The sequence below is a fragment of the Scaptodrosophila lebanonensis genome, unplaced genomic scaffold (assembly GCF_003285725.1).
Source record: "Scaptodrosophila lebanonensis strain 11010-0011.00,11010-0021.00 unplaced genomic scaffold, SlebRS2 tig00000072-arrow-pilon, whole genome shotgun sequence".
In the NCBI taxonomy this organism is placed as follows: Eukaryota; Metazoa; Arthropoda; class Insecta; order Diptera; family Drosophilidae; genus Scaptodrosophila; species Scaptodrosophila lebanonensis.
In genome coordinates this window covers 1,644,535-1,670,775 of record NW_022060558.1, presented here as the reverse complement: position 1 = coordinate 1,670,775, position 26,241 = coordinate 1,644,535, and the positions used below count along the sequence as shown (strand labels likewise).

The window sequence follows — 26,241 nt, the reverse complement described above, 5'->3', positions numbered from 1 at the left end:
GACGACAGCTAAAAAATCACTGAGTTCCTTAAATGTAATATGTATGTTAAAAAGAAACTATAAAATATGTTTTTTATTTCTAATCTAATATTAATAAAACTAAATAGGATTTACACTGAGAGTCCCACAAATCTTTGTTTTAATAGGTTAGTGTTCTAAAGATAATAATACCTGCCAAAGTTGTAGACCAAAGCGTTGTATGCTTTTAAGATCATAACTAAGTTATGGGACTACGATATTGATAGCAATACGTACATACATACGTACATTTAATTCAATGTTGATTAACCGGGGCTTATGGTAACCGCTTGAGCCCGTTCAGCCAAACCAGTTGTTGCAGCTCCAAAAACCAAGCTTTGGAAAGCCCCAAAAAATAACTTTTTAGTATAAATTCATTTCCTCAATGTCCGCACTCATTTCTTCAGTGTTAGGAATGACAATGAAACAAATGTAAAGACCAAGGTTTATTGGAAATATCTTTGAAGGATTAAATATAATTAGTCTAATGAAAGCCTGTTACTAAATATATCTTTACTATTTTCAGCATTTCGATAAGACAGCTTAGTACTTTTATGAAACAGGCCGATTTGTAGCATGAGAAAGCTTTGTGGGTTCTAGAATGGTTTACAAATTCTCCTAAATTGCAATTTCGATATAACTGCTTAGCATTAGGGGTTCTAGAATTGGTACAAACTCTCCTAAATTGCAGTATGAAATTGTTTTAAGCTTTAGTCTTACTATCAAATGGTCGTCAATTTCTTAACATTTCGAAGTTGTGTGACTATAAAAATTCTTTTGGGAAAACCGTCCCAAAAAGACGATGATTAGGTTTTTCTTTGTTTTTAATTAAGTGGAGTTATGAAAATGAGAAATGTATCGTTCACGAATTTTAAGGCCCGCAAAATGTTATGCGAAGTTTTGCATTTGCAACTCAAACTAAACGCTTACTACAAGTCCCAATGAGCAGATAGCTGAGTTCATCGAAATCGTGACTTCAGTCAATTACTCATGCGCGAAAAATTCCGCGACTCTGCCACAACAACAATAACAACAGCAACACAACAGGAAGAGCAGCAACTCTCAACTACTGCGACTACTACCTGCGGCAATATGAAGAGCGCGCGCTTAAATGGACATGCGGTTTTGTTTACATTTTTCGAAGACGCAGAAGCTTTTTCGTGTGGCGTGCAACCAACCCTTAAAAATGCGAAGCTGCCTTATCAGTGTTTCAACTTTTCATTGAAAGGTTTGTTGTTGTTTGGTTGTTTTTTTTATGTGGGTTTTTTTCCTTCTACTGTTGTTGCTGCCACACTTGACCGTCAGAATAGCAACAAGTTAACGCCAATGGTTGCCACACAGCTGGTGCCGCAAGCGCAAGTATTTAAGAAAGCAAATTAAGAGGCAGTAGCAGCAGCAGCAACAACAACAACAACAACAATGAAAGCAACAGCGAGGAGAGGCAAAGGATAATAGCATTAATGGCGCACAGACATACAAACAGTTGCGAAAGGCCGCGCAAGACAGGCCCCCAAGGCTCTTTTTATATGGTAACAACAATAACGACAGCAAGAAGAACGATAACAGACATGTGTACTTGTATTCTCGCCTCTCTCTTTTCATGTGTGTGTGTGTTTGTGTGAGCAACTGCGTATCCTGTGCCACATGCATGCAAATAAAGCAATGCAAGCCGCGTCCGTGAGTTGCCGTTGCTGTTGCTGCCCCCAACGTTTCATTTTCATTCATAAAATCGAAGAGCAAAGAAAATGGCACACCAGGAAGCAGCACCACCAGCAACAACAATAACAACAAAAACAACAGCACCAGCAGCAGCAAGGAGTCTGAGACCCGAGTCTGAGTCTCGAGAGTGTGTGTGTGTGTGTGAGTGCTACCAATAACTCAAAAGGCGCGCGCACTTGCCGCACTTGTGTGTTAATGTATCTTGAAAGTGAAATCAAATGCCCGGCATTGGCGTCCGCAGCGTCGCAACGCCAACTTCGAACTATTATTTGTATGTGCGCCGCTCTTCGCAGCAGCGGCGCCAACAGAGCGCCAGCAGCAGCGTCAACTGCGGCAGCAACAGCGGCGCAAACGCCACCGTTGTCGTCGTCGTCGTTTGCTCAATTAAGTGAATTAAGTCTCGTGCCGGAATTTGCAATGGTCAGGCAGCGCACAGCACCACCACCCCAACGAAACAACAACAATGGAAAAACAATTAAAAAATTCAGCGTTCATAAGAACTAAGAAATTAATACGCTGCCGCATTTAACACGCGACTTCGCCGCAAACTGAAACGAAAGAGAAAACAGCAGCCAAAAGTTTTGTTTTATTTTATTGCTTCTTATTCTTCTTCCTTTTTTTGGTGGGTGGGGGAGAGAGCGCACGACCGCTGTTAAATGCAATGCAGCGTAGTGTACTACTTGCTGTTTGTATGTGTGTATGTATGTAGGTATGTAATTAATTAAGCAGCCGAAAGTCAGCTGTCTCTGTATGTAACAGTGCACTGTTGTTTGGATGTGTGTGTGTGTGTGAGTGCTGCTGTTATCGTTTTGGGGGGTGCAAGAGGACAAGACAACGACGGCGCCAGCGTCAGCGTCAGCGTCGTCCAATTGTTGCATTAGACGGCGGACTTGGTCTTTGCCAAGCCAAGCAGAGCGCGAGCAGCGGTCTAATAGGCGACGACAGAAATCGCAATAACAATAACAGGAACAGCTATTTTGCATGCTGCATGGGCCTGCCAATAGATGGCGCTGCATGATATATGCACAGTGTACATATGTACTATACATACGTACACGTATCTGCTGCAGTTAGCAGCATGGGTGCAAAAAAGGCAACAACAACAATGCAGCACGTGCAACTTTTTGCATTGTTTACAAATGCTTTGGGCGATGCTTAGAGGGGGGATGTTGAGCATGTGTATGCGTGCTTTTGTTGTTGTTGTTGTGTTTGGTGTTGCTACTACTGTGGGGTTTGGCTTGCCTCAGATTAGAGGCGCCGCAGCATGTTGGTTGCCTGTTATTATCCTGCACTGTTGAGTCTGCGGCAATTTAGAGAGCCACAAAACGCAAACTGCATGAAAACAAACAAACATACATGTGTACATACATATGTACATACGTGTTCAGTCGTGCCACCCACACGCACACACACGCACACAGGAATAGACGCTAAGAGACACGCACTAACGATAAGCAGTAGGAGCCATTCGTATTGGCATTTGGGCGCGTAGGTGGAAACCACATGTTGAAGCTTACCAATTTTTACGCGCGCTCCTAAGGAAAGGTGCAACACACAAACTCTCATACACACACATACATATTTGTAGAGAAATATGAAAATGCCGCCGTCATCGTAAAGGCCACCTGCATGATTCACCAAAAGCTCTCAGTTAGTGCGACTGCTGGTGTTGTGGGTGAGATGCTGCGATATTCTGGAGTTATCAGAAGTCAAAAATAATGCCCTATTGAAAATTGGTGACAAAAAGACAGTGTTCTTAACGTTGATATAGAGAACAACCATCAAAATTAAGAGACATCATATCTCTCTGTTACCAAAGTAGGACCAAAGACCAAAGCAATCTATTATATAGAGAAAGTTATTCTACTTTACTATTTCATATATGATGATGAAGTACTATTATTTTAGAACAGATATATTTGGGTGAAGCATAGACGTCTGTAAATACTTGTTTGAATAAAACAAATAATAAAACAGATATGTATGTACATATGAACATTAATATATAGTCGTTAGTTTAGATGTAAATATAATGAATGATTGAATTTGAAAAGTCTTCTACATTACAGATATTAAGTATATGCAATGAAATAAATACCAGCAGTGAAAAGGTTTATCAATCTGTAATTTTTAACAGGAATGCTTAGAATAATGGATGCATTGAAGACTTTTTGATTAATTTGCCAATCTTGGTAGGATGTACACAATCTAAATTCTATTATAGTCATAAAAATATAGATAGTCAAAAATCTATCTATAAAATATCCCTCCACTGGAAGTCCAATTGGCAGTTGGATGGAATGTAGGACTCCCCCACTCGATTACTTGCTGAACCAGCCAATGAAGCGACTCCCCGAGGGATGCCTGTCACAGTTTTGAGGTATGATGGTTACTTAGGCGCTATAGATTGGGTTTAGTTAGACCTTGACAAGACACTCACCTCAGTGCACATTTTCGGCTGAGCCGTGCTTAAATACGCGGGTTCACTATGTTTATCCAATTTTGCGAATTGCAAGGGCCCAGAATGTAGGGAGTAACGGCAACCGATTGTTGCCAGTTTTGCAGTTGGATTTACAGTTGGATTTGCAGTTCCTGCAGTTTATCAAATTTATCAACTGAGAGTGAGGAAGAAGACACAGAAACACGCACAGAATCCTTGCAACGGCCGCCTCAGAGGGCTGCCAAGTGCCTATCGGCACCGTAAACAAATGACATTTTACAAAATTTTGGTTTGTTTGTTCTTCTTCTTAAACACAATCACTGTTAGTTAGTTACTGTTTTGTTGTTGGAGCTGAGTGCGGCAGAAACGTTTTGTAAATATGTGAAACTTGTATTAGTTAGCCACATTTAATACTTGGATGAATTTTTATATTTTTGAATTTATTTTTGTTTGTTTTAGTTGGAAATGCACACACAAAGCACAGCTTTTGAATACTTCAATATTTATATATATTTTTTATATCTTTTAACAACTGAATGTTTGGTTGCGGCGAGATAACTTTTAAATTACGCGCGCTGCGGATACGTCTGAAGCAAATTTACGTAGAAATTTTCGTCGTCGTCGTCGTCGAAGTTGTGTTCCGTGCGACTCGAGAGCGACGTGTACCTTAGTCTACCATGCTAAAATCACAAATAAACTGGCCAGCGCACAAGAAGCAGGCAAAGGCAGGCAAAGCAACCGAGCAGCGAACAACGAACACCGAACAACACACAGATACGTCGTACACACTCACACAATCGCGCATTTAGTAAATGCACCCCTGAACACTCGCACACACACTCTTAGGCATGCCTACAGCGGCGCAAGCAGGGCAGCAGCAGCATGTGCTACTGCTCGCACTCTCACTCGCAGTCGTAGCCAGCGCGCACTTATGTAAAAAGCATTGAACGAGTTTGTCGGTCGCTGTTTGAGCGCCGCACGGAGCGGAGGGAGAGAGTCGCATATACGTTGTACGCTGCTTTTCGATGGCATGGCAGCAACAACGGCATACTTTTGGCATTGCCAGCTGTACTGCAAATACGAAACAACGCCGATGTTGCCAGCGCAAAATAAATTCGAATGAATAGCACCGACAGCAACACAACAAGCGCAAGCAATCGTTGTGCAAACGTTCGTTTCAAGGAGTGGCGGCGGTGGCGGCGACGACGATGACAGCGGCGGCGGCAGTTATTTGAATGTGAACAGTGCTGCCACATCGTTCTTGTTCTCATCGTCAAACAGTTGAAGGTTGTTCCTTGCAAATATGTATATTATATATATTATAAACTATTCCAAGATGTTCAAAGACACCGAGTATAATGTGAATTTTAGTTAATTTTCGTAAAAATGAAATAGAAATAATCTACGAGATGTTTAAAAATTCTTCCAAAAAAACTATAGAAACCATATAGAATAAGGAAGATGTACTTTTGTAGCAACGTAAAACTTTATAATAACTCGAAATTTGATAACAGACTTTTTGTATTTTTATAATATAATATATTTATAATATGTAACTATTACAAAAATTCACCAAAATACCGATCCTCCGAAATAAAGTTCGTTCGATTAGACCCTGATATTGAACTTTAGAAATCACAAATGCTGCTACTATCATATTTGTGCAATAGTGTATATTTCATAATAATATATGTATGTATGTATATAATACATGTGTATATCTGTACCAACATTAAACCTTATAATGTAAGATTTGGTGTAAACTTAAACATCTATAGAAATCATTATCATTGAAAAATTAGGACAAATACACATTTGAGATCTTTTACGCAGATTTCCCTTGATTAGGCGCTAACGTTCAACTCCATTAATAATTAATAGTATATGAATCTTAATACTGTTTCAAATATCTGCAGCTCAGTAGGCAAATTTATTAAACCACATTTTGTTTATCTTCCCATCAACTCTCTTTCTTTGTCATTGCGCTTCGACTAATCAAAATATCGGTAACTTTTTAGATTAAGTTGACCAAAGTTTGGGGTGTTAAAATGTGTCCATTTAAAAGTTTGCCTAGTTATGTGATTAGGTTAAGTGGAGATGAGTTAATGGGCCTTATATGGGGTCCACAAGCAATAATATGGCAACGCTGGCAAGTACTCTGACTAACTGTCTACAAACACACGCCGCCAGCATTTGAACATGTACATGTACATACGTGCACGAGTATGAGTGTATGTGTGTGTATGAGTGTGGGTATCTTTGTGCGCCAGTGTTGTCAGTTGGGATTTTGTGTAGTGTGCGGTGTTGGGTCGTCGTTTATATAAAAGTACATTTCCACATGCACACACACACAGACACACACGCTGGCATATGCACATACATAGATACATACATACTCGTTCGTACCGACTGGCTGACGCATGTGTACAGATGTGTGTGTGTGTATATACACATCAGCATGTATGTATGTATGTATGTGTTCATATGTTTCATCGTATGGTATGTGGTGGGCAAAATGAAGGCGAACGGTGAACTGAAGTGAAGCGAACGTAGCGCGAACGTTGCGAACGTTGCTTCGCTCTGGGTCCGCTGCTAAAACTGAACTCTCGAATTGCCGTCAAGCGGCTGCGGCTGCGACTACGATGGCTGACATGGCTGTTTGGCTGGCTGGTCTGGGCTATTTGGGATCTGTTGGCGTTGGCTTTGTTCAACAATTTTTGTTTATTTCAGTGAAACAAGCAAGCGACGTTCGCTGATACTCGCTCGTATCTGTATCTCTGATGTTGCTGCTGTTGGTTAGCTGGCTCGTATGTATCTGAGGCAATGGCAACGGCAACAGCAAAAGCAACGAAATAAGTTGGCGACGATGTCGTCGTCGTCAGTCGTTGTTGTTGCGGTGCCAGGTACTTTTTAGTTGTTGTTTTTAGCTTTGCCATCGGCTCGACTTCGACGCTGGCGTCGTATCGTGTGCACTCTGTGCTATTTTATGCGGCTGACTGACTGACTGAATGGCTAGCTGGCTGGCTGGCTGAATGACTGACAGTTGCTGTTAATGTTGCTGTTGTTGCTGCGTCATGGCAAAATAGCAGCAGCAGCAACAACATACGAATTTCGCCTTGAAACATTTTTTTGTGTTGCCGTTGGTTGCCGTCGTTCAACAATTATTGTTGCTGTTGTTGGTACGCAAGCGAACTTATTTGCGCAGCAATCGCCTCGCATCGCAGCACTGCATGCACTTATAGCCAAAAGCTTATCTATTTGGCCAAACTGCAATATGGCAACGCCGTTTCATGCAATTGAAAAGACCATTGCGCGCCAATTCTAATTCGCCAACGAATTTTTGATTGAAGGTCAGTCTTGCCTCTGCTCATGCTGACGATGGCGACGAGTGCCCGTCGCAGGCTGTGGACAAACGCCGACTGAAGCGGACTCTAAACGGCGCCTGAACCAATTTCTCGCTTTGCTTATGTTTCGATGTATTCATGTGTGTTTGTGTGTGGCATCGATATGCGTGCGGCATCGTCAACGCGCTCCGCCGCCTCACATGATGTCATTACTTTTGGCAAGGCAGCGGCAGCGACAGCAGCCTGGCAGCGACAGAGACTGCGAAGGGGTTTTTAGATTTTATTTTTATGTTTTTTTTTTGTTTGCCATCTGCAATGTTTAACGGTGGTTGTTTAGTTTAATTCGTGCCGCTGAGCAAAAAACTTTTCACGTGAGAGTAAAAGCGGCGTTGACGTTAGCGCTAACGCTGACGCTAACGTTGACGCTGGCGTTGGGATGCTGTTACAATGCAGCGCTGCTGGCGTCAGCGCCGGCGATTTGAATATGTTATGACTCGACTGGTTTATTTTATTCTCTATTGCGTTTACTTCCGAGTTTTGCGCAAAAATATTCAATGCAAAACGGTGCCGTTGCGCAACCGCCCCCACAAATCTCAGTACGTGTGTGTGCGTGTGTGTGAGTGTATGTGTGAGTCTACTCCACGTGCGTGGGTGTAAAAGCGTGCAAATATTTTCGTTTCGGCACATTCGCACATACATATGTATGTACATATGTTTGGACCGCCATCGTGCACCCACTTGAAAGGCAACAACAGCGACCATCAATAGCCCTCCACCCCGCCAGCACTTCGTTCTATTGAAAGCTAGCCGGCACTTGGCACTAAAACGCACACATGTTGCTTCGATTTAGACACCGCTTAGATACTCGCTTCTACACCCATGCATGCTTACAAATGCATACATATGTATGTATGTGTGTAAATATGTGTGTATGATGCATTTTTGGATGCATGCATGTGGGTGTAAACTCACACGCGAAAGGATAAAGCTTCAAAAGCTCGAGTTGATCGCAGAAAAGGCGGTAAGCTCAAGTGTTCCTGCTTAATGGGTTTGGGTTGCAGACAGGTTGTAGCCAGACAATTGTTAGGAAGGCTCGCGAGTGGTAGTGTGAGTGTTGGTTCGAAGCCGTTTGGAATGCTGCGAACGGGACTTTTTATTGCAGATGGGATGTGCACGGTGGGAGTTACTTATAAATCAGTCTTGTTTGGAACACAATCAGATTATGTTTAAACAAAACAAAACTCTAAGGCTTTTATTTATGAATTTAAAAATGTTTTATTTTATTTGTATTGAGTCCAAAATGGATTACTTTTCATAACCAAGTTTAAAAATTGAATGATAGCTTGCGAGTCTGAACGAAACATAAAATGGAAATACGTACATACATACGTATGTATATACGTACATATAAATACATATATATGTAGTTCTCTACTCAGTAATCAGCTGCCTTTAGGATCTTAGCTTCGTGTCGTTTATAATATGACTTCATACGTTTTATAATCTCATCCCTGACAAGTCTCCAGTATTTGTTCTGTTGCCAAAAACAAAGAATTTAAAGACTGCCTTCCATAATTCTTGGATTTCGCAGATGCTTGTCTGTAGTGTTCTGCAAGGAAGCCCGTTAAAATGCAAAGAGAGTTTGTGCTTAGGTTCAGCTGAAGTGAAAGATAATATTTCACTTCGAAAGAGTTATATTATCCCCAGAGAAAGGTGCGAGGGCATAATATATTCAATTACAATACAACATTAACTTATTTGTTTTTAAACACATACAAGAAAGACATGCTCGATAATAGTGATATTTTCCTTACACTTCCATTTTGCAGTTAAGGCCCCCTTTTGCTTAAGATGTTCATGAAAGTCAATACATTTTAAAACATGTCTACTACATTTTGAAATCGTTTGTTTCGTTTTAACGATACGAGTATCATTAGAGTTGCCTGAATTACTAAAGAAGATTGAAACACTATTGAAGACAGCTTCTTCTGTATGAATACTGTACCATATTTGTTGTGGAATTCATAAGACTTATTTATTTATTTATTCATCAACAATAGTTCTGTCGATTATAATTATTAAAATATATTTTAACATTATATATACATATATAAACATAAAAAAATTGAAATGATTACATAACTTAATATAACATTATAATCTCGGCTTAAAAGATAAGAAAGCCTAAGAAAAAGCTGTACAATAACGTCTATTAATGTCTCCGACACGTTGGGGGAATTTTATTTGCCAGTTGGCCAGCTATGCCATTTCTGTAAAGGCTAATAATTATATAATTATGTATACAAATTCTTGCAAAACTAAACGTATCTTAATACTTTATTACGCGGACAATCGTCTAATCCAAACTATTGCAGAAATAAATACGAAGTTCTAAGAAAACTTTTCATATAATAATGTATGAATAAATTAGTTTTAAGACAATTTGTATTAAAGGTTATAATATCCACTTATACGTCATTAGGGAAAAGCTTTTTTCTTAAATATACATACGTAAATATGTATGTATTAAAAACGTTAAACATTTAGCTCTTTGTATTACCATAAGTATTTGAGGTACTTAAACAAATAATGTAAGGGATAATTGAGTTGTTTCTCGTGTTTTCTTTCCTTTTCGGAGTAGTGAACTACAAAATCTCGACCTTCGCAATTTTAGAGTTTATTTTGAACTGATTAAAAAAGTATGTCGCATTATCTCTTAAAATTAAACGAAAAGTCGAAATTTCTCTTATCAACGCAGGCTTGCCATAATTTTGATAGCGGTACTAAGTGAAAAAATATGTGTAGTTTGGATTGCTTTCCTTAGCTTCGCGAAAAGAAACGTATTGCTCAAATATCTTGTATAAACATTTAGGTTATTCATTTCCAGCCTGTCTTAAGGTTTAAATTTTATTTAAGCTTTAAACAATTCATAGTTTTTTTCAAACGATAAAAAAAATTTATTCAAGCCTTAAGAAATTCATAGTGGGTTTCAATCGTTTAAAAAACATTTGAGAGTGATCTGTGTTTATTAGTTTTTTACCTTTTAATGTTCATCGGAATTTATAATGCAAAATACTGTTTATGAAAATGTTCTGTAGTGCAACAAATTCAAATCGGCTAGGTACACTTACATAAACAATTTTAAACAAATTTCATCTTCAGGCCTAGGGTTAGGTACAAAATAACTCTTTTGGATTGGGGTGACAATTACAGAAAGCACAAATTTTGGCGTCTTGAATTTATACGTAAAATATGAAGGTGATGATAGCCTACAGTTGGCCTTAGACTATCCCATTATAATCTCATAACTCTCATAATTCAATCATGCAATCCTGTCCACCAATCCTATCCACCCAAACGATAACCTTGGCCATTTAATCAAAAGCAGGATTCATTCGCGAATGCTATGCAGAAGAAACGGTGTTACAAGTGTTGAGTCCCCGCTAACTGATAAGAAACTGCGCATAAGTGCATTTGTATTTGTGTGTAAGTGTGTGTGTGTGCGCGCACTCAAGCAGGAAGCTTCATCAATGGCAATGCCAGGCCAGGAACAAACAGCCACAACAACAACAACAGCAAAATAACAACATAACAAACAAACACAACAAAGGCAGCATAACGCCATCGAACCCATAAAGAGCACGTTCAAACGTTCTGCACTTGTTCGAAAGCCGAACGAACCACTCGATCATGTATGTACGTCAGTTCGATGGAGAGACGCTCGACGATCGATTCATTTCCGCTTTAGTAGATGTAGTATGTAGATTGTTTTTTTTCGCAAGTCGAACAAACAACAACAGCCAAAAGTAATAATAGCAACAACAATAGCCAAAAGAGATAAAAGCGACCAATCGGAACGCAGAGCGACGATGTCGGCGATCGTCGGGCGCAAGTAGAGATGGGTATGAGCTGGCTTTTTGCGACCTGACACGACATGTCCACGAATTGGATACACGCATATGAGAATAAATAAAAATGGGTTCTTAAAATTCAATTATTAACAGAAACTAGAACTTATTAAAAGTAAAGAAAATACATACAAATCAACCATATGTACAGGGTGCGTCATCTTTTATGTCGGTATATAAATATTGAATAACTTTGTCATTAGTGAACCGATTGACTTGAGTAGACCAGTGTTGAAAAATTAGTGTGAAGAAATTGTACAGAACCAAATTAAATAAAAATATCTCATACTTGAAAATCGGTTGTTTATTTTCAAAGATATTCAATGTTTACATACCGACATAAAAGATGGCGCACCCTGTATATTGACTCAAGTTAATACGCCATTTTGCCACACAAATCCATTTTCCATTGACCAAAGATATAACGGACCAATTGATTACTGTTAATCTAAAGCTTATTAATTAACAATATTGTTTTATGAGTGAAGAAATTCTTCAGTATTTGCATGTACCTTTCTCATTTTCTATGGATTTTTATTGATTATTGCTTAATGAGAGCTCGTTTTTGGACGTCAAAAATAAAATAAATAAAGAAGTGTAAGGAAATTATAAAAAAAACAGAATTTTTAAACACGAATACGCGCTTGCACGCAGTTACACGATCAAACTAACGGCCCATGCACACCTCTAGACGCAAGTGAGAAATATTGCACCTGATTGCCTTGAAAAACCAAAATCAAAACAAAAGCAAATTATCTACGACGGCGAAAAATGCTCGATGGCAATCAAACATAAAAGTCGAGCGCCGATCAGCAGCAAACAACTGCCAACTGGCAACATGTTCTAACTGCGTCGCAGCAGGTAACAAAGTAAACGTCGCTGGCTCTGGCTCTGCTTCTACTTCCTACTACAGTCGACTAAGCTGGGCAGATACATAGCTAGAAAAAGCTGCGCTCAGCTGTGCGACAAGTTTTGAAAACTCAATTGCTGTTGTTGTTGCCTGCCGCTTCATGTTGCTGCTGGTGGCGCGCGCAAAATTGCAGAGAAATTCCATTGGCTTAATTAGCCTCTTTCGTACCGGGGCGAAAATATTTTCAAATGAGAAACGCACAAGCAACGAAGCAGCCAAGCCAGCCAGCAAGCAACTCACAATTGCCGTCGTCATCGTCATCGTACTAAGAAAGCGGCACAGCCAGCAACAACAGCAACAGCAATAACATCAACGGCGAGGGTAAAAACAGAAAGAAAAGCAAAAACAGCTCAACAGAGCCAGAGCCAAATGAAACCAGTTTAGTTCATTTCGTTTCGTTCATTAATTCAAAATTTCCATTTGAAACTTTATTTTTTTTGTGTGTGCGACTCGACTCTGGGCTGTGGAGATACGACGGCGGTGGCGACGACGCAGTCGTTGTGTTGTGCTGGGCTGCGCTGCTGTCTGCTTCGCCTGCTTCTTCTTACCCAACGTCATCGTCGTAATCAGAGTTTTAACATTTTATGTACAGTCCCAAAACAGGCAGTACACGCTATGAGTAACCAGTAGTGGACCTTCATATCAATTATGTTAAATAATCTGCTTTAGAACCTGAATATGAATTGAACTACCATTTTACAAAGCAATTTTTCCGCACACGTAGGGATTGAAATAAAGTTTGACAAACTTACACAATTTGTACAAATTTGGGAGCTTAGCAAAATGTATTTCGATTAATTTCATAAAGTTTGAAAGTGAAAAAATATCATCTTATTTATGTCTGTAATTTGTTACTCTAAGAGCTTTTTAATTTCCAACGTACATAATGAAATATATTTATAGTTAATTAAACAAATATATATCCAATTTTAATGCAATGTTTTTGAATTTGTTTGTGCTCTAACAGTGCGCACTGTATTTACATACAGCATTTTATACCCTCCACACAAATACTCGCACTCACTTACACAACCAAGCAAGGCAACTCACACGCATACGCACCGAGAGTGGAATCGAGGAGCCGAGCCAACGTTTTACGTACTGTTAGCTCGTTTCGTTGCCCGACGTCTCTGTCGCTGCCGCTGCTCTCCCACAATCGCAACGTTTTGACTCACACTGCTGCCATCAGCACCGCCACCGCCACCGTCGTCGTTGCTGTTTCTACCGCTGTTATATACACATAACCTACAAAAATATATATAGCTTTAGCTGCTATATGTACATACATATGTATGTGTGCATGTATGTATTCGACAACGATACGATATTTGTGCGGCGCATCATGGGCGAAGCAAGCAGGCAGACAGGCGGCATAACAGCAGCAGCAACAACGATAGCAATACAAGTGGACAGGGTTGTCGAGCGCACAGCGCTGACGGCATTGAACTCTCATTAGCCCCAGTTTGGGCTTTTCAGTGCTGATTGTAGTGTGTAATGGGAGTTTTTAATAAAGTATGAAACGTTATGAGAATTTGTGGAAGCAAAATTGTGAACATTTTTGAGTAAGAATTAAATTCAGAACGTTCTGAGTAATCGAAACATTTTGAAGCCCTACTCGAATTGGCTAAAAGAAAAACTTCATCCAGTCGGGACTATTATTTAATGTTATTGTTTGATTGCTTAATTTTTAGAACTCTTTCGTTGTGTCTTTTAATGTTGACTACGTTTCTTTCTGTAATTTGATAGCATTATTTCGTCGGCTAAAATTCAACATAACAAGGCACATTGATGTCAAAAATTCCTGAGTGACGGCAATCCCAAAGCAAAGAAAAGTACCTGGCAACCCTGACAGCGTAGTATCGAGTTTTATATGTAGCCAGAGTGCATGTATCTGTGTGTATATATACATATAAACGTGTGTATGTACATGCGCTGTCGCTGTCACGGCCTCTGCCTGCTGCTCGCTCGCTCGCCTGACTGACGCTTGCCTCGACGAGCATGTGGGAACGAAATAATACCTATAAAAAATTCTTTTTTTCCACAGTTTTTGCTGCTTGCTGCTGCTTTGCAACAACAATAACAGCAGCAACAACATAGGCAACGAAAAAAGAGAAAGACTTGTGGGTTGAAAACCAACAAAGTAAGACTATAAAGTACAGCGCAGAGAAGAGGCATGAGAGCGTACGAGCGCGGAAGCGGAGGCGGGGGCGCCGGCGTGTACAAAAATTTAAGATACTTTGCGTGCGCGTTGCATGGATGGTAGATGGTGCGATGGTACCGACGACGACGACGATGAAAGACGGTTGGATTCGAGATCTGCTGGCTCTGGCTCGTTGTTAGAAACATGTTGGGATGTCCGATGTCCGTCGCTTGCTTCTTCCAAATGAAATTGTGAACAACGACGAAACGTTGATGATGATGATGACGCCAACTGTGATGATGATGATGGAAACGCTGAGTGTCGGCTTGTAATGGTTTTTCTAGTGCAGGTGTAGCCAGGGAGTGGGGTGTTTGGGGGGCAAATGTTTGGCAGCATTTTTGTGTTACGTTTTGAAGGAACTATGAAGCTGAAGTCGAAGTTGAAGCTGAAGCTAAAGCTGAGGTTTGATGTTTCGCTTTTTGAAACGTTTGTATACCCTTCACCGAAAAGTGTAAGGGTAAATATTTTGTTTTTGGTGTGTAAGGAAGCATAATACACTAAATGTTATAAATATATGCCTATATGTATACTACGCTTATGCTATATGATCAGCAAGACGAGACGTATCCAAATCATGATGCCTGTTTCAATCTTGCAATCATAAAAAGTCTAAAAAGCTATTGCTATATAGTTTACCAATAGCTGTCATAGAAGGTTATAACGAATCGATATTGGAAACAAATTACATTTTGACAATGTTGTTGAATGTGGTTCAAACGCTTGACCAAATCGAAAATTAAAATTTAGATACTACGGACGCAATAGGAAATATGTAGATATAGTTCTCGACCCATCAACACGGAGGAATGCAGTTTTTGTTGTAAGATGCAGCGAAGGGTACATGGCTTCGGCGCAAACGAAGACAGCATTTTAGTTCGTGTGCTATAGGGAACGGCAACTGAGCAGTGAGCATCGGCATCAATATCGCTCGCTGGCGCATCCCAGAAACTTTTGAGCATCAACATGTTCGTCGCCATCGTAGTCATCGTCGTTGTCGCCGTTGTCGCTGCCGTCGTGTGCTAGTTACTCGAAATATCACTAAAAAGCTTAGGTTCGCACAGATGAATGTGGAACGCTCGCGAACAACAGGCAGCGACCGAGAGACCGAGACCGAAAACCGCGACCAGACCAGACCAGAGCGACCAGCTGTTGGCCTTGTGCTGTTAATGCTTTGCAGTTGTTGCCGTTGCTCCGCTGTTGGCATTATTTTTGGAGACGGGAGACGAAGACGCTGATGACTGTTGTTGCTGTTTTTGTATATTTTGTATTTTCGTTTGCCGTCGCTTCGCCGCTGACTGCTGATGACTCGAGCGATTGAGTAAAAATCATCAAAACAACAATGCGCACGGCCTGGCCTGGCCTGGCTATGTTGGCTATTTTTGCGCCGCATTGGAACGCCTGTCGAAATATCTTTTTTGGTCGTGTTCGTGCAATAAGTTCCAATAGTCTCAGCAGCACCAACAATAACAACAACAGCGGCAACGGCAGCAATTTGACCAACCAAGGCAGGTGCAATAGAAAAGAGAAAGGAATGCTATATTGAAGGTTATTCTGATTGGACCATGTCTAATGATTCTGTTGCCTAGGGAAGTTACCTATCATTTTCATAGGTACTATAGTATATCTCCATATATGGCTTCGTCAAATACGAATAAACAAGCCAATCTTTCCTTCGTCCCTTAGCTATTCTTTAAGTCTATAGTCGCCTATTGAATTCTCTCCATTAGGAATGTATTTGCTAAGTGGGCACAGAATTATGAGATCTGTGGGCGGTATTTGGAAAAAGCCGGATGGTTGGAAATGACTCTGAAAGTTTTATATCCTGACTATACTTTTTATTTTCAAAACCTTAATGTATGTAAAAATTTTTGAAAAAATTAATTAACTATGTTTTTCTTAGCATTGTTGAATAAACTAACATAATTACTCTTGCTTACTCTTAAAGAAAGGGTCTTTAAGTGTAAGAATTCGACTTCAAGGAAAAATTTATAGACAAGAATAATCAAATCGCAAAATATTGGTTGGATTCAAACGAATTTTATATTAATATTAAGCAGACTCCAGAAAAAATCAAAACTCTACTCAGTTTGAGAGTTTCTGTTTGATAAAAACTATGCAAAAGCTGACTGATATTAAACTATAAATAAAATACTTCAGCAATACTTGGTATCGATACTATCGTCTCAGCCTCCTCATGTATATGATAATGTCACGATGCCTTCCAAGGGCTTATGCAGCTTTTACCGAAGGGGATGCCAAAAATGTAAAATTTTTATTAAATAAAGCATTTAAATAATAATTTATGCATATGATCAATGAAAACACTTCAACAAATCCAACTCAGTTCCATTTTAATGCGAAATAGTTCGCCATAATAATGAACATGTGGTCGACTTTATATGGCAAAATTTTTAATATTTTTTTAGTTTTATTTTTATATCCTGTACCGAAAGTGTATACTGTCTTACTGCGAATATATGTATGTAACCCAGAAAGTATACGTGTAAAAATATGTACATATGTATGTATATACATACATATGTATTGTTATATTACTGTACTGCGCAAGAATCTCAGCAAGTACAGGAGCTAGAATAACTTAGTATGCAAGTTTTCCTAAGCCCTAAGCAGATCAGGTAAATTGTCTTTCTGTCTTTCTTTCCATAGCTCACATAATTCTTAGAATAAAATACTAACAGTAGTTTGGAGAACCTGGTTATAAAGTTGGCTTTCTAGCTCTTATACTTTCAGAATCCTTCCGCTTATTCACACTTATACTACATAGCAATCTCTTTTTCCCTTTGTTATACCCTGTTCGTATAACCATTCATCTTTTTAAATTTAAGTTAAGTGAAAAAATATATTTGGTATATTTAATGTAATAAATAATATGTCAAATATGCCAAAAAATAGGAACAGGGTATTAAAAAACTATACCTCTGAAAAGACTGTAACTAACATTTCTATATTTAGAGCAATGTAAAAACATTTAAAAAATGCATATACCAAGTGATATCTGAACATATTTGCAATGTCGTTAGTTCAGAGCTGTATTCAATTTATGTAAATCAATCATAAGTAAAGATGTTGAAGTAGTTAGAGGCATCAGCATATTACTCTGCTATTATTAGCTTTAAGTTGTGGTACTGCATAGAATTTCCAAGAAAATATTGAGCATAAACTTATCAGCGATTCCTAGAATTTTGTTTCCCAGTGAGATAAGAACATTGTGTACAAAAATGCAATAAAAAATATCATATTTTTGAAAAGACAATTTAAAACCGCAATTTAAAACGAAATAATTTAAAGATTGATTAAAGATGGTAATTTAACCGAAATCAGTGCTTCTTTATAACAACTTTGTTTGTATTAATGATGTTTAATTTATTTATTCATTCCAAGTGAAAGTTGAGATTGCTTATATTATATTTGTTTAAATTCCTCAAATGGAGGTACAATCATTACATAATTAATTAACCACAATACTATTTAGGATCATTAAATAATTTAATTTTGTAATCCTCCTGACTGCCAAATATAAAAATCATGATTGCTACAAATACATACATACATAATTCCTATTATTAGACCACACTATCAACACTGGGGTTGGTACTAGACTATTATTACATTGAGTTAAGCAAATGTCAATATCCTTCAATTTAATTTAATTTAATATTCTTTTGCAATATGTTTACTATGGATATACACCTTCGCATATACTTTCTATAAAGTATAGGGGATAACAAAAGTTATTAGGGCTTAATCTTTAACAGCTCTACCAGAATAACTAAGAGTCCTACAACATATATTCCATGTTTCCGTCATAAACTGAACTTATACATACTATACATTATATAGTACACTCGTACGTAATAAAAACTGACAATTTACGAATAGTTAAAATACTTCGAAATCAAACTACTATACTATAGGTGGGATTCGATAGAATTGAAGTCGTAGAATTGACAATTGAAATGATCAGCCAAAGGGAAAAAATATTCGAGACTGTGAGCGAGTTGTCATTTACATTATTCCACTTTTCCTTTTCCATGAATTTGTTGAAAACATGGTAATAACGTTAATGAATGTTGTCCATTATATTCGAAAATTGTAATATACCCCTTCGGGCAGTGCATCATTATAATATTCTCAAGGAATACTTAGTCTTCTATTCTATTCGTGCCGAACTATTTTGAACATGCGCGAGTGAACGTATCATTATGTGTTGTGTTTTTATTTTTCGCATTTTAATTCAAAATCGGAGATTTCCCGCATCATATGTATGCTATGAACAAATTGGGTTGCAATTTCGTTTGTATGTTAAGAAAATTAATACCATACCAATACCTGGAAAGCAAAGTCCGCCTCTAAGAATTCCTTATGTGAAAGAAGAAATAACTACATTTGGTAAAAAATACATTGATAGAATACACAACCATGAACATAACCTAGCCTTAAATCTAACAGATAATAGTCTAACTGTAAGTAGACTTTAAAGAATACACATTCTCGATCTCCCGGATAGATAATCAAAAAGTGTTTACATCAGCCTGACAGAAAATAAGTAAAATATAATAGTTGGTTTGCTGTTAATTTTAAATAAAGCTACCTAAACTTACTTATTGTCTTAAGGCGGTAAATAAATTGTAATAAAAAAAGAAGGTTATTGACGATTTTAAAACCATTATCAATGAAACCAAATTAAGAGATTTAACTCTTCATCAAGGCTTGTAAAATCTAAATATTGTTAAACTATAGAGGATCTATAGGAAACTGTTGTCTAAATTCCAAGTCGATGTAGTGACGAAAGCACTTAATGAAGACGTTCTTGTTGGTCACCAATCAAGAATGTGATTTAGTATAAGGAAAGTTATCTTAGAATTTATTTTTAATAAGCATTGTGAACATCAATAATTAAATGAAGATAACTACATATGTACATTTGTTCTCATATTCGACTGATTTTTTTAGACTAATATACTTAGTACGGTTTTAATCTCGTTAAATGTATACATAGATTTTATTACTTTGCCTTAACCTGCTCGAGGTGCATTTTCCTCTGATACATTCTTTTATTCCGATCGCAGTGCGACATACTACCCCTACAGTGAAAACTCTCTTGGCCGGACACTCGCGGTCGGCCAATTTTTGTCCGCCCAAGGGGAGTGTCCGCTTTATACACCGATTGAATGCTTTAGATATGGGAGTTTACACTGTATATAGCTGCATTTTTAACACACGTCTGAGCTGTTATGCGTGAAGCATTCCAACCAATTTGGACAGACCAATACTATCTTCTTTAAAGATAATGAATAGGAAGATCTCAGAAGGCTGAAGTTTCGCTTGCTAGCCCATGTGAGGTATAGCAGTTAGTTATACTGGCTATTTGTGACGAACAGACTTATGAAATACAGATGTAATGCATTCAAACTTTTAAGTCCGATTACGCCATTTCATCAACAGCTAGGTAGCTATGATCTAACAGCTCCTTGCCTGCAGTCGTAGTTACGACTCAAAGCAAACAGTGTCGTACCTTCTGGCCCCTCTCCTCCTTTAGTTCGGATTAGAGTCGCCGCAAACTTGCAGCTGTTTGTTGCGTGTGTGTGTGTGTGTGTGTGTGTGTGTGTGTGCATGTATGCGAGTGCGTGGCCAACGGTGTTTGGCAATGCTAGTCTGCAGCTTTACAGCTCTATTGCTTGCGCCTGGGTCTGTGCGCAGCTGTGGACTTTTTTTATGATTTTACAGTTTCCACTGCAGCATGGCCAAGCCATGCCAGGCACAGGCACAGACACACACGAATCGTGCAACTGCAGCGGTTTTGTTGCACACACAAACACACACACGGCCGCACACACACACACACACATGTGTATACCGCCCACTGAAACTTTTGGGCACGATGCTGCTGGTCACTGTTGCAGTTGTTGTTGGCCCTCTCTTTGTCGACGCCGCCATCGCCATCGTCGCCGTTGTCCGTGTTCTGTTGCGCGCCACTCGAAGGAAGAAATGCGATTGCCGATTTGAGGTTATAATGGATTTCGACAGCCGACAGCCCAAGTCCAAGTGGAACGCGCGTGCAAAAATATTGCTGCCAACTTCGTCGTCGTCGTCGTCGTCGCTGTTGTTGCATGTGTGTGAAAGTAGTTGTATATGTATGTATGTATGCAAGTATGTGTATGTGTGTGTGAGTTAGCCGTTTTCTTTATGATTACGTCGTCGTCTTTGGCATCGTCGAAGCTTTCGTTGTTATTGTTGTTGTTGTTATTGCTGTTCCTTTTTCGCTTATTAGTTTAATTTGTTTGTGGCAAACGGGATGCTGTGCCTCTGCCTCTGTTTCTGCCTCTGATATTTCCTTTTGCATGCAACATGCTGCTGCAACGACGCGTCGTGACGACGCTGCTTTTGGACTCACTTCCTCTGCTGACTGTCTTTTATTGTTGTTGCTTTCGTAGTTGTTGCGAACACGCGCTCTCTTTAGCCAAGACTTCAAACAAGTTCGAATTCGCGCCGCCACCGCCAACGTCGCCGTCGTCGTCTCCGTTGTTGGTCGCATTGAGCGGCACAAGTGGCATGCACCTTGCACGCCAATGCATACACAGTCTAAATTCACTAGAGTGAACAAGCTGTTTGTGCGTACACATTTGCATCAAAGGTAATGGGTTTTGTAAAAATCAGTTAGTACAGAAATAAAATCTATGTTCGTATAAACTTTAAATGTTGATTGCAAACGATTCCATAGAAAATGTTATTATTTTAAGCATGCACTTTGTGCCGTTATCAGACCTAGAACGGTTTTTCCCATAATGTATGTATGCATAGTATGTGGAATCGAAGTAATGCATTATGGTCGAGTTGAGGCGATACCTGTAAGATTATTGACATCGCAATGAAAGACCAAAGTAAGCTGCGTCCTTATTTTAGGTTAGCTTCGGTTACTAGTTGAACTTATTACATTGAGCTAAACGAGATATTAAGCTAAATCCAGTTGAGGCGATAGCTGACATTGTCAACTAAAGAACGCTACTAAATCAAACTAAGCTGCTTCTTTATTTTAGGTTTACTTTGGAAATGAATGGCAAATTGGAAATTACAATGAAAATTTGTACAAGAAAAAGTGTATCCCATATTGTTAGGGATTAAGAAGCTTTTAGTGCTACCATATACAATTTATTTATTGTTGTATATTTCATACCAGTTAGCTTTTGCATAACTAGGCAATCACTATTTACCCTCGTTTTGCAGTTACCACTGTTTTCAAACAGCTAGACAAGCGAACTATGCAATTAGGTTTAAATGTTCGATAATATTAAAAGTTCCTCACATTGCGAGCTTGCTGTATCAAACGTGCATTTTATACATACATATGTACATATGTATGTCTGTGCTCTTTTTTGCCATTGTGTGTTTGTGTGTTGTGTAGCTATGAGTGTGTTGCGTGCGCATTTGCATATGCAAAATATTTTTGCATGGCAGCCGAAAATCTCAACAGCGGCAACTCGCGTCGCAGTCGCTGTTTCAGCCACGGCCGCGGTCGCAGAGTCACATGTTGCATCGCTTTTAATTTATGCTCCAGACAGGGGGCAGGGGAGCGACTGGCTGGCTGGTGACTAGCGCCACCTCACAGTATGGGCTTGTTGTTTGGGGTCTGGTCTCTTTTGAATAAGTTTACAGTTACCAAGGCACAAATAGACAAGCGCGCACGGCGGTCTCAGCGATCTCGGCAGCAGCTACAACAACAACAACAACAACAACAACAACAGAGACAAATTAAAGCTATCAATGTCACCAACAGCACGAGTCGTTGTACTCTGTCGACGATGTCGCTGACAGCATGACAGGCAGACGTGCGGGCGGTCAGAGGTGCAGACAGTCAGTCAGACGACAGGTAGAGCTCTCTATGGTGTGCTGTTGTTGTTGCTGCCGTTCTGCGCAGGGGTAGGAAGTTGAAGGTCGTTCAGTTCTTTTTTACGCACACGTACACGCATTGTGGCACAACCCAACATACATACATACATATTTATTTATTACTTTTTATGTTGTTTTAATGACGGCTTCGTCACTCCACTTCCATTACTCCACTTATGTTATTGTTGTTGCTTCTGGTGCTGGCTCTTACCATCTTACCATCGCCATCTCACTTCCACTCACATTTAGCAGCGCTGCTCTCAAACCTGCGAGCGATTATTTTCGGGTTATTAAACCAACGACGACAACACCAACAACAGCAGCAGCGGCAACAAAAAACAACAACAACTATAACGTCAAACAACCACTTGCAGTTTTTGAATTGCTGATTAATTTTATTGCTTGTTGTAATGATAAATTCGTTTTTCGGTTTTTGTTTTGATTACTTGTTTCGCGCGTCGCGCTCTTTACACGTGACTATGTTGGGTGCCTGCCTTCTTTCTGCCTCTGCCTCTGCTACTGCCACTGCCTCTAGCACTGCCTTGCCAGGCTTGCCTTTTGGACATTGTCTGCCGAAACCATCACCAATACCGTCGCCTGCGCTAACGTTAGCATCGACATCGCCGTCCCCGTCGACGTCTATGCTGCGCTGCCGTCTATAATTTATTAATTGTGCTCAGAACGACAGCGTCGGCAGCGCTGCTCGCGCAAGTGCGCATTTTTGTTTTGCTCGGGCACTTCGTGCTGGATTTTCTGTTTAAGTTTGTTTTAAGTGGCCGTTGGCTGTAAACGAGCTGCAGTTGGGCTCTCGTGTCCGGATAAACTCTTAAACTCATCGCAGGAGTGGGAACGAGTTGAGAGTGCCCAGAAAATCATAATTTCAAAATTAATGTATGTATGTACATACATACATACTTATGTACATAAATACGTATACATGTATGTACTTATATTTACGTATTTATTTGTTCAGAGACGTATTGGTAGACGATTTCAAAAGGGTTGTTATCTTTAGCTTTAATTAAACGTTTGAATCCGTTTTCCTAAACGTTATGCCCAAATAAATACTGCGATTAGCGAATTAGCGATGTCGATCCAAGCAATAATCTATAATACACATTCTATATACATACATACATATGTATGTGCGTACGCGGATGAGTAATTGTATAATCTTGTCTCCCAAGTCGCCTGTCTGTTGTTTTCATCTTGATGCCTTTCCGTTACCGATTGATGTTTAACTTAAAAAATTAAAAACGCAATTTTAGCTCTTCTTCTTCTTAGTTCTTCTTTTTTTACAAATCAAATTACGTCTAGTAAGTATTATAAAAAATAAGAACAAAAGAATGTTGTGTATATTTATAATATATGTATATTTTTCCCAATGACTCGCGCTATTTAATGCTCAAATACGCAAAATTATGCTGAAAATAAACTAAAATTAAGTTCCGAAAAGTATAAAAAAATTAGCTTAAATAATGTATAAATGTAGTATCTACATATGTATTATCTTTAGTAATCATGGAAACTAAATCAAACATGTGTGTGCGAGTAGTTCGTGCCGCCTGTTTAAAATCGAACCACACGGTTTCTGTTTCAGCTTCCAATTAGAATTTCAAATAACAAACACTTGCTTTGCATAGCGATTAGGTTTACCATTTCGATTTGATTTGCCGGCCCATACAATTGAAAATCAAAACAAAACGGCAGAAAATAATAATAACACCAACAACAACATCTGTTTAGTGCCGCTCGCATTTTTATTACCGCTTATTAGGCCCCACATTACGTATACGACGCCTCGCCTTCATACACTCTTGTGTTTGTCAATTTTAATGGATTTTCTCACGCTAAACGGCGCTGTTCGCGTCGCAGCTGACTGCAGCGTCGGCATTGGCGTCGGCGTCAACGTAACTGCCTTTGTCTGGCCCCTTGATATGTTGATATTCATTCATGCCTATTGTTTTTGTTTTCTTCTTACTCATTCATTTTTATTTATTTTACTAATAATATAAGTCAAATCGAAATTATTTATGAGACCGGCAATGTCGACCCCAACAGCTGGTCTGCTCGTACGAATGTCTGGCTGTATGTCTGTCTGTGTGTTTGGTTTGTTTTGCTCGCTATGTAAATAAGCATGATGATTTTTTTTATATTTATGTATGCATATCGTTGTAGTTGTGTTTGCAAGCTATCAAAGCCAGCCGACAGAACACCTATAAAGTGGCTTTGGAGCAGCACGTGTTTTTGAACTAAGTGTGGCAAAAGGTAGGGCTTTGTTCTATTCCTTTGATTTTGTTTCGGTTTGCAATTAATACCGTATACATATAGACTGAACATGAAATGTGCTGCATGCGGCGTAGAGCTGTGCGAGGGACTAGTCATGATTTCTATTGCAAGAAGAAGAGTGAACAATGTAGCAAGTGTACAGAAGCTGACTGGTATGAAATCATAAGTTGTACTGCATTTGATAATGACTTGAAATTGATTTTGTCGAAGCTCCGCGAAAATTCTGATGTGTGACACAAAATTCAAAAAAAAAAAAACAACAACAACAAATTTACACTTTTTAAAAACATTTTTATTCCATAAATCCGAAAGTGCTCATTCGAAAATTTTCATTCTGATGATCTACGTTCTCACCCAGGCCAATAAGAATGAACTATCTTCAGAAGGCTAGCAACATTTCATTTCATATTGTATAGTTTTCATGATATTCAAGAACCTAACTTTTAGGTAAAGAAAAATCCGGGTCAATGCTAACATATCTCATACATAGATCAGACAAAAATGCAGTAATGTTGACAAAAATCAATACCCAGACTATTTTATTATTTATGAATATTATTGTAATTTAAGAAATGAATTCTTAACTACAATCTTAAATGCCAGAGCAACTAAGGCCTTCAAATCAGAATATACTATGTATTACGTATCTTCTTTCATGTATAGTCACTCTGTCTAAATATGTGCACAGAAATTTATTGAATTACAAAGCAACCCATGAAAGCATGGTTACTTTAATTAAAGCCAATACGATTTTACTTTTCAACACCTACTACTTATCTACTTATAATACTTATCTTAAGTAGTAGTATTAAAGTACATAGTTTATTTTCCAATTAATACTCATTTTCACCAATATATAGTAAAACATTATGTTCTTTAAACATCCATGTATACTCAACATTCCTAATCGATACAAATTTTCTAAGGTACTTAAAATGTAACTTAACAAAAGCTTTTAAAATTATTTGTAAACTTGAACATTTTTTCTACCATTGTCTTTTCATTATATGAGTATAACTATATATGTAGTGTGGAAAAGTCACATAAAATTGTTCTTTGCGGTTAAACTATTTAAGTTTTCCAACCATTGATTCTATATATCTTTTATTCCCATATATTATTGCCAATACAAATAAAAAAATGATTAACAATCACTTTTTTAATCTTATCTGAAGCACATATCTTATATTACATTTGTATACTACTTTGTACTGCATTGAAACCCTTAATTGGTGTTCTTTAGAGAGAGAGAGAGAGAGAGAGAGAGAGAGAGAGAGAGAGAGAGAGAGAGAGAGAGAGAGAGAGAGAGAGGGAATTTCCTATTTAGGTATCATTCTTATTATTTAATCAGGACAATTAATCTTTATTTATTACGAATATACTCTAGAACTTTTCAATTAGCAATATCGGGGATTTTTTGCAATATTTTGTCTGTCAACTGTCTCTTACAGATCCACTTATGAATTCATTAAATTAAATTCATGAACCTCTACTATTCGACTATT

The 26,241-nt window shown here is 38.6% G+C and overlaps 1 protein-coding gene across 2 annotated transcripts in view; it reads right to left on the bottom strand.

Annotated features, from left to right (window-relative positions):
• Positions 1-26,241, bottom strand: part of LOC115625145 (putative mediator of RNA polymerase II transcription subunit 26) — a 51,572-nt gene that overhangs the window by 17,799 nt on the left and 7,532 nt on the right. Inside the window, exon 1 of one of the 2 annotated variants that reach the window (XM_030520067.1) lies at positions 4,178-4,816. The exons of the other annotated variant lie outside the window; for it this stretch is intronic. Coding sequence (XP_030375927.1) covers positions 4,178-4,189 — 12 coding nt within the window. The 5' untranslated portion in view covers positions 4,190-4,816. Of the gene's footprint in view, positions 1-4,177; positions 4,817-26,241 lie in introns of those variants that run through there. 2 annotated transcript variants of the gene reach the window in all.